Source organism: Saccostrea echinata, unplaced genomic scaffold (genome assembly GCF_033153115.1).
Source record: "Saccostrea echinata isolate AGI-Se365-2 ecotype Australia unplaced genomic scaffold, CSIRO_AGI_Sech_v1 ptg000033l, whole genome shotgun sequence".
Taxonomy (NCBI): domain Eukaryota; kingdom Metazoa; phylum Mollusca; class Bivalvia; order Ostreida; family Ostreidae; genus Saccostrea; species Saccostrea echinata.
Window position 1 is genome coordinate 38,196,140 of NW_026889782.1, and position 10,021 is coordinate 38,206,160.

At 33.1% G+C, this 10,021-nt stretch overlaps 1 protein-coding gene across 1 annotated transcript in view; it reads left to right on the plus strand.

The window, feature by feature from the left end:
• Window positions 1-9,746, plus strand: part of LOC133198542 (uncharacterized) — a 33,169-nt gene extending 23,423 nt beyond the window's left edge. Inside the window, exons 2-4 of the mRNA XM_061334623.1 lie at window positions 5,976-6,596; window positions 8,110-8,427; window positions 9,331-9,746. Of these exons, the coding sequence (XP_061190607.1) occupies window positions 5,976-6,596; window positions 8,110-8,427; window positions 9,331-9,746 (1,355 nt within the window). The remainder of the gene's footprint in view (window positions 1-5,975; window positions 6,597-8,109; window positions 8,428-9,330) is intronic.
• The last annotated feature ends 275 nt before the right edge of the window (window positions 9,747-10,021 follow it).

Here is a 10,021-nt window from a genome sequence, read left to right on the forward strand (position 1 = left end):
ACTTTAAAAGAGGCTGCTAATATTCTTGTTTCATCGACTTGTTTGTCAATAATTTACCTCGTTTTAGAAATTGTACATACGTAGAGCATGCTCTTGCGTATCAAATCAACTGAGAGATATAAACCCAATATGCAGGTGATGAAGGTATATTGCTGCATAAGTAAGGGAAGTTGACGATTGAAAAGTTAAGGTCATCATGTTTATCATAAAGCTTGGTTGTTAGATTACCATTAACGTCTTTTTCAAGTAAAATATCCAAATATGAAACAGATGTGTCAGACTCTGTCGTATCCTTTATCTCAAGCTCACCGGGATATATCGTATCTATATAAGAATGGAAATAACCATTGTAATTGAGAATACGTCGTCGATATATCTAATTGTCGAGTTGAAGGCCACAGCAAGTGTTCTCTTCTTTTCACGTATAAGATTTTAGACAAATTCTGCTTCATATGAATACAAAAAAGGTTTGCTAATAACGGGGTGCAATTGGTACCATGGGAATTCCAATAGATTGTTGGAAGAGCTGGTCTCAAAAAACCACATAGATATTGTCAATCAGAAACTCAAGCATCTTTTTAATGTCAACTTCAGAGTACTTTTGTGTACAATCAGAATGTTTTTAACAAGATAATTTTGCATATGACCAATAATGAGATGATTAAATTTACGAGTTCCATTTTTATTGAAAAAGCAGCTGTCAATTATATCAAAAAGCCTGGACTTTAATTTGTCGTGGGGAATGGTTGTGTATAAAGTTGAAAAGTCGTAAGTTTTTACGCTGTTGATTTTGGTAAAACCTTGCGATTTCAAATTTTCCAAAAGTTCCTTGGAATTTTTAAGTATCAACATCTGATTTACACCACTTCTCGAATATATTTTTGCACAGTACTCTTGAAGTTTCTCCTTCACTACTGTTAATATCTTAATGAGGAGTAAAGAAAGAGGCTTGTTTGAACATTAACTGGAACCCGCTATGTATCTTTGTTTGTAAGGATTTTTATGAAGTTTCGGAATCCAACATGGATATGATAATTCAAATTCATTTTCGTTGTTTGGAATATTGAAATTATTCAAAACTGACATATGATTTTGAAGAATTTCTTCCTTAGAAAGGGAACTATGATTTTTAGTTGGATTACCACTTGAAGAATTAAATCCAAGTTCCTTTAAAATACATTTAATATAATGAGCCTTACAAACAAAACAATGTTGTTACCTGCTTTGTCAGCAGGGACCAGTACGTACTGATCATGTAATCTATCTAATTCTTTTTCCACTTCTGGATTATTGAATACAGAAGGATAGATGGTTCTCATATTGCCCCTCAATCTATTAATGCGCGATTTTGACATACATCTGATACATATAATCCATTCTGACAAAGTGTCAAGGTCTTCTTTTTCATGTTTAGCCCATCGTCTGGCATAATCCTCTACAGAATCCATAATATTTACGAAATTCCGACGCCAGTTGAAGGATCGGGGTTCCCTATATTTAGGATCTTTTAAAATTAGTGATCTAAGGTCCTCATTATTAACTTTATTCACGTCATCAGTAATAACGTGTCCAGCAGGACTATATTTATAGGGTGAAGAAGAACATGAACACGATGGAGGATCATGTTTCAGATATTCGATATCAGGTCCTGTAAAGTTTACTTGTAGTTAAAAAGTTTGGAAGCAATAGTCGATGTATATTTGTAGGAAATACATGTACAAGGTGTAGTCTTTAACTTGAAATATGGTGGAATACAAGACTGGACCCTTTTGTGATTAAGAATATTACTTATATTAACCGCGTCAATTCCTTTGTTGGTATATTGATGTTTAAGGACAAAACGAATTGTTTTAGCTGCATTTTCCTCAGTAAAACGTGGGGGTTTAAATAGCCTATGATTTGCAATATCCATAATCACAGATCCGAGCCTATATTCTGGTGTCGAGGAATCAAAAAATGGACTTTCCTTGACCTTTTCAAGAAGACTATTTAAAAGTCTCAAAGGGACAGAGTAAAGTTTGGTGCGAATATGATGTAGACCTAACTTTTGATTTACGTAAGGTAGTAATGAATCAAAAGAGACATCGTGTATAAAAGGTTTATTGTAAGACCGATGCCGATGACTACGCTTACGTCCCTGTGTATGGTTAAAAAGTCCCATCACATTTACATTGTTACACTATTGACTGGAAAGATTTCCAACACTATCGACATTGTCATTACATCCATAGGGAAAGGCTGTCCCTAGTTTTCTAATCCAAAATTCTTCTCGTTGTCTAGGGAAAGGTGTACTCAGTGATGGACTGTTTGTGTGGTGATAAATCTATTCTAGAATTCTTTCATTGACAAAATAGAATGATCAGGTAAATTAAAATGCTTGTATTAAAGCTACTGACCTCCATTATTTATCTGAAATCTATGACCTGATATTCTTTTGTTAAGTGATCCCTTGGTTTCACCAACATAAACAAGTCCACAAAGATTACATTCTATTCCGTAGACAACATTAGAAGATATGCAGTTCAGATTTTCCCAGGTTTTGGTACAGAAGCTCTGTCCAGTAAGATTACTGGTGATAGAAGTGTTAGTTATCAAAATGTCACAGGTTTTACAGTTTTTCGCAGAACATTTTGAAATATAAGACATGGGATCGGTATTTGAACAATACCTTATTCATTAATTTTCTCTTTTCATGTAAGTAAGTTTATTACGAAGTACAAATTGTACTTCGGGTTCGTTGCCACGATGCTCTCAGTGAGAACATACACAAATTTTATCGATAAATTTATTAGAAAAACCTATGACATATATGTAATAGTCTTTCGATGTATAAATATATTCACAACTTATAGTGTTATCAATGATTTACCATTATTTCAATGAACATATTCACACAAAAGCTTTTTAATGTTCACGCAGCGTTTTTCTTTTTAACATCGGGCTCGATGCTTTATGATGTTCTAGAAGCGTCCGTCAATATTTAGCTGCAATAATGTAGCCCTCTCCCCTTTTTTTTTTTTTTTTTTTTTTTTTGGGAGAGGGCTACAACTCCTTAGGATCTCCGTAATGGTGCAAGTGCGGGAGTGATTCACTCCCGCACGGATTTCGGCTTAAATTATCAGCAAATGGCTATTTAATTAACATTTCTTACCTGAACTCCAAAAATGTAGTTATGCAAAAAAATAAATCAATCCAAACATACACAGAACAATCCTTATATCGGTTATTTTTCGTGTATGTCAACATCACAACTTGAATTTATCCGCCATGTTTACTGACCTTGATCGATTTTATTTTGGGACAGCCAATGAGACTAGGGATCTCTAGGGAGCGGATCTCTGTAGGAATTACCTTATTTTAGGCATAAATATCGCTGTTTACGAAAAAATGTCACATGGAATAGTTTTATTTATCAATATTTAGTGATACCATACAGCACAATCATTTAGTAACCCCGAAAATCTACTTTACAAAGTAATTTATAATTTTCAAACGCAAGTCTCAGTGCATCACGCGAGAACTGTCATGGCTTTTGATGAGAGCGACTGGTAAACAAGCAGATTTATTTTATCTGGTTTTCGCGTTTAACGGGCTATGTTGTTGACAGTGAATAAAAATTTCACCTTTTTAGAAGTAAGTTGAATGTAAAAACAATTTATTTTGCCTGCAGTCGCCCGTATTTAAAAAATATATTTGCACCATTACAGAGATGCTGTGGAATTGTAGCCCTCTCCAGAAAATATCAGATTAAAAAAAATCGGAGAGGGCTACATTATTGCAGCTAGTCAATATTAAGATCGGTGAATGACGAAAATAATTTGCACATTTCCCTTTTTAATCGGTTATCACAACTTATTTCTTTTATATCATTTAAATCATGTTTTGATTGAATAATTCAGTGATGACTTTTTATGAAATAATGTTGTCAGGTTCATTAAAAACTGCAAGTAAGTTATATCCGCCAACCGGAACCGCCACCGTACTCACGTTTTTGCTATTTCATGGCTGTTAATAGAAAATGAAAGGAGACTTTTAATTTAATGTACGATACTTACTATGTGAGTGAAATCTAAATTTAGTTTACGGACATCATCTTATATCTAGTTTATACTTATAGGAGTAAGTAAAAACTGTGGTGCAGCCATTTCGGAGATTATTTATAAGTATAGATTTTCTACCAGGATAAAATACTTATTAATCATTTATTTTAAAACACATTTTCCAAATAAATACATTTCAACATATACATGTATATAAAAACGATGATTGTGTGCATTTTATGTCTAATTTATGAATGATCGATCCAAAAAGTCAACTACGCTTGCAATAAAATATATACCCGAACGTTGTTAGACTCTCTTTAATCCAAAGAGAAGAATTGTGCTTTATGTGCTGATTTTTTAAATCTTAGTCGACATACATGTACAAACAGGTGCAAAGATATTGAATAGATTAATTGATTGACTGATTATTGATTGACGCCGAGACAGCAGTATTTCAGCCATATATCGGGCTGCTAGTAGTGAAAATAAATTGACTCCTTTTGACGAATTACTTTTGTCCAATAGAAAATTAAGAGACATTTAAAAATTCTTGCTCGTATAAATTTATTTCACATAAATGAAAACAAATATTTTGTAAGCTACAAATACTAGATGTACAATGTAGTATGCCAACTCTCTCTCTCTCTCTCTCTCTCTCTCTCTCTCAAAATTCTGTAAGTTACATGTAACTGTTATGAAAATCTTTACGAGTAATTATTCTTCATTTTATTTAGTAGAAAATTATGCAAGTTTCGATGAAATGTTTGAGCATGTGACCGAAGAAATAAGGGGGGGGGGTACGAATGTGGTTGTCTCTCACTTTAATATGAGCACAGAAATGGAAACATGTCTCGAAAAGCCTACAAAAATTTTAACAGTGTTTTAAATTTAATAATTTTTTAAATAAAGTGCAAAGCTATGATATTAAATTAACCATGTGTAACCCAGTCCATACGAGGAAAAAAATGATTTAAACAAAACAAGCATTCTGAGAGTATTGCATTAGCAATACTAGTCCCCTACCGGCAAGTGTAATCTGGTTCCGTTCCCGTTAAGAATTGAAAATGCCATAATTCCGTCAAAAATTAATGAAGCGGGACGAAATGCAAACTTGATCTATAACTAATCAAGGTGAAGCCACATACCAAAAATCAGCTCAATATCTACAAGCGTTTAGAAGAAAATTGCGGAAAACCCGTAAAAATTGAAAAGGCCGTAATTCCGTCCAAAATCAATGAAGCGGAACGAAATGCAAACTTGATCTGTAACTCATCAAGATACACCCACATACCAAAAATCAGCTCAATATCTGCAAGCGTTTAGGAAAAAAGTGCGGAAAACCAAGTGGGACAGACTGACAGACAGACAGAGGGACAGACAGACAGACAGACGGACAGACAGACAGACAGACGGACGGACAGACTCAGAGGAAACCTATAGTCCCCTCCGGTTTCACCGGTAGGGGACTAATAAACAGGATTAAATCACATTAAAAATACCTGAATTCAAATTACAGTAGTTGCTCAAATTACGACGATAAATTCATCCTTTTTTACAATGAAATTCTTTACATTGACATCGTAAATCATACCTTCAAAATCACGTCTTTTCTGCACGCAATCGCAAGTACGCTGCGAAGAAAAGGATAACGTCATCAAAGAGAGATAAATGTAATGCTACTATTACGTCACAGACAGCGCAAGGGGAAAAGAGTTAACACTTGGTCAAGAACTCTTTGGTACAAAATGGTCCTCTGAAAGAACAGTCTTTCATAAATCCCTTTTATCATTATATGATTTATTTTACTAAAGACAGACCCTTTAAATTAGTCATCCTCTCAAGGAATTTAATAAAAGCTGTTCTGTATTATAAAAAAGAGTTTTAAAAGAGCAAAATATGGTTTATATTCACATGCTTCTGTCTCTTTTTCAGGAGATATGAAAGACAAGGACCTTCTAGACAGTTTCGAAAAATGGTTCGATGATAAATGCAAGAAAACAAACCTTGTTCATTTTTATTATGGGAGGGCAGATATAGCTACAAAAAAAATCCAAAAAGGCGATGGAGTTATTGTTGCTGTTATTGATAATATGGAAGATATCGAAAAGAAAACATCGTTTTTGCATCGTGGCAAAAACGTTCAAGTCATTTGGAAGTTCTGGAAAGAAGATTCAGAAGAAGCGTCTTTAGGAATGGAAGAGGAGCAAAAGCTCCAAGATCAGCAGATTGAAAAACTAGAAAAAATCGAAAAATTCCTGGAAGAAAATGCAAATGATTTGTTCGAAAAGCATTCAAACTTAGAGATGATCGTGGCTTCGACGTATCGAATAAAAAAAGGAAGAATAGAGATAACACCTTGCATCGTTTTATACTGTTCTTGCAAAGGCATTGTGCCTATCAATGAATCCAAATTCCCCACCGAAATTGATGAATTCAAAACAGATGTTAGAGAGGGTTTCTTTCATTTGCATTGGAATCTCAATGAAGATGTCTGTGCTGTTTCTAAAGATTTACTAAATCCATTGAGAATGGGTGCAAGCATAGGAACGAAAGGTTAGATAATGTTTACCTGTATAATTTTCTGGAGATTGCATACATGTTTTATTTGAATTGTTATATGAGGATGTCAAGGTCGAAATATTGCATTTGTTGTTATCAATGTAGATGAAAGATATTTTTGAATATCGATGTTCCACGATACAGCTGAATTACATTGTATTTGTGAATAAGTAAAAGTTCCTTAAATATTGTATGAATTGTGCTGATAAATCTCGATATATAGTCTAAAATCGATTTAAAATACTGTAACGATTCCCATAACAGCATTTGCATTATATTATAGAAATCCTGACCTATCGGATAATATGGTTGAATAAAAGAATGCTTCATGGAACAATAAGTAGGGACCACATTCGTGGTCTTTTTTGTGTTGTTTGCTTAGCAGAGCGACATTTATATGGTTACTTTACCCGGAGTCTGTCTATCTGTCTGTCACACCATATATCTTGGGAACTGTAAGAGATATTGATTAGATATTTTGCACATATATTGCTTGACACTTTGCCTTTGTACAATACAATGATAATCGGCCTTTTGACCCCTGAAGACCTAAATTTTAAAATAGTTTATTGTATCGATATACAGCATATTTTCTAACATTTAAGGATAAGCTATTCTATTAAGTATGTGAACTGTCTGTTATAAAAACATTATGAAAAATTCTTGCGTTTCTGTCCACCCAACCTTGACTTTCGACCTACTTTGCAAAAATACTCCGGATGGTTAATTTAACTTGTGTCTGTTGAGTCTTAAAAGGTAGAATTTTGATAATTAGCACTAATATCAAACGTTTATGAGCTCAGTGTACTGTACTTTGAAACTGAGGATAGTTGGATTTAACACAAATAATAAAATTTAAAAAAAAGATGATGTCTAATTTTCATTGTTCATTTTAGCTTTGATGGTTTCAGTAACATAATCCTTTTTGATTGTCAGATTTGAATGATAAATTATATCGGTCTTAATATTCGTGGATTATGTTTTTACGCAAATGCCTGATATATAATTCTAGTTGCAAATAAAAAGTTGACCAACCTGAGATTTTATTTTAATCTTTAATGATGGTATAAAGCGGGCGACACAAGCGATCCTTGGAACACTCTAGATTCTGCTACAAGCAAAAGGAATATAATACAATGTAATATTTTGTGTTTTTGAGAAATGCAATTGGAAAACTAAGCTCCTTGGATGGTGATTTAAATGATACCTTCGTGACACCTTATTTTTGCGAGATAAGTTATTTGGTTTGGAGAAAAAAAAATAATTTATTTTAGTTATTGATGTATATAATCTTTATTAATATAACTTAAACAAAATTATTGATTTTACAAATTTTTGTGTCAGATATATGAAACGTAAAGTTTATAATGCTTCCGACTTAATACTAGTAGATTTCACATTGCAATTATGTCAAACACAATATATCTTTTATTTCTTATAAAAAAGATATTTTTGAACAGTTTTGATAATGTTAGCCTTGAAACATATAAAATCCTTAATATTGCAGATAAACAGACAGAAGGAACTCTTGGTGGATTTGTTAGATCCAATGACGAAATTGGGTTTATAACCTGTGCTCATGTTTTATACGACTCATATGAAATGGAGACAGAAAACCTTCCAAGCACTCCAATAACCGTGGTGCAACCTTCCCAATTACGAGAAGGATCGCAGGAATGTGGTCAAAGTATACGATCTGTTTCCTCATTTTCCAATGTTAATGCAGAAAAGATCACAGTCGACGCAACTCTTGTCAAATTGACAGAAAGACTTCCACAACAATTGTTTTTCGCGGACCTATTAACGGCAAGATTGATCAAGTACGGTAAGCTATCTATAGGTTTATTAATTAAAATAAGGTTTTCATCTATTAAACATTTATACACAGTGTACTCCTTATACAATAAATTTGAATACCACAGTTAGTGAAACACGCAACGAAGCCCTAAGTTAGTTTCAAATCAATCAGTTTATAATAGCTACACGTGATATATAAGAAATATTTCATTTTATCAAATTTGACCTCTTTCGTAAGCAGGTGTCTTTAATAGAATTTAACTCTATAATATCCCACAGTTAATGGTCTTTTTTGGTGTTCTGAAAAAATGTATATGTCTCATAATAATGCAAGTATTATTATTATTCCTATTTATTTCTCAAATACAATATTTATTGAAACAAAAGCTACTTTTATAATGCACCATTCATTCATAATGGATTTTAGGTTCAAAAAGTTAACGTCAGAAAGTCATGCTTGATTTTAGCTGTTAGCTCTAAATAGTACAAATAACAGTCCCAAGATAGTGTCATGTCTATATCGACAATACTATCATATCAATTGTAATTCTGATCTCAAACCAATTTATTACATAATACTACTTAGTAATAAATACAGGTTTTTGAGCTAATTTTTTTAAGAACCACTAGGCCTGAAACTATAATGTTCTTTATTTATTAAAAAAAAAAAAAAAAAAAACAAGGATTCTTTTTTCATTTGATATCTGACAAAAAATCCTAGTATTGAATGCTCGTATGATTTTTTTAAATTTATTTTCTTTTTGTCTAGGAACATCTGACGGTACTATGATTTTAAATTAGGAATATCTTTGAAAATTAAACATTTGTAAAGTACATGTACATGTACTTTGCGTATGACCTTAAATCAGACACGTTATTATATATAATGATGAATCTAGATGTTGTTTTATATTAAAATTTCCTTTTAAAGGGTTTTCGAGAACTACCTTTCCTCGGTATATCGGAGGAACTCCTCTAGACCTTAGGAAGGTCAAAGATCGGACAGCTCATCTGTCAAAAAAATATCTGAAATGTGGCACGACTTCTGGACTTACAATGGGAAGTCTCCGATTATTTTCATTTAGAGGAAGACTCAGAGATAGCCAAACAAGAAAAGGTACGAGACGTCTTCGAAATGAATTCTACGAAAACCAACTAGTAATGAGGGGTGAAAACTTCTCTGCCCCCGGCGATTCTGGGTCATTTGTCTTCCAGGTTCGGGAGGATTATATCGGCAGATTGGATTGTGTTGGAATGATTGTCGGGGCGTATAAAGATAAAGTAGTTGTCACCCCTATAATCCCTGTGCTGAATGCGTTGGGTGCGAGTCTGATCCCATTTCCTTAAGCTGCCCACACTTCTGATCCAGATCTGGCCCTGATACATTTTATTATTTTTCGTTGTTCACAATTCCTATAGAGTTGTTTGAAGAATTTTGTAGAATTGTTTTTGTTTCAGGGTGAGGAGTAGCGTAGATATACATGTAGCTTATATAACGATAATGTGGTGCACTGAAGTGGAGAGTCATAATACATTAGAAAACCTTTGTATTTTCTATCAGGAAAATAAGAACTTATTAATGTATTCAATTGAGAATTTATGAAATAATAATTAACCTGAAT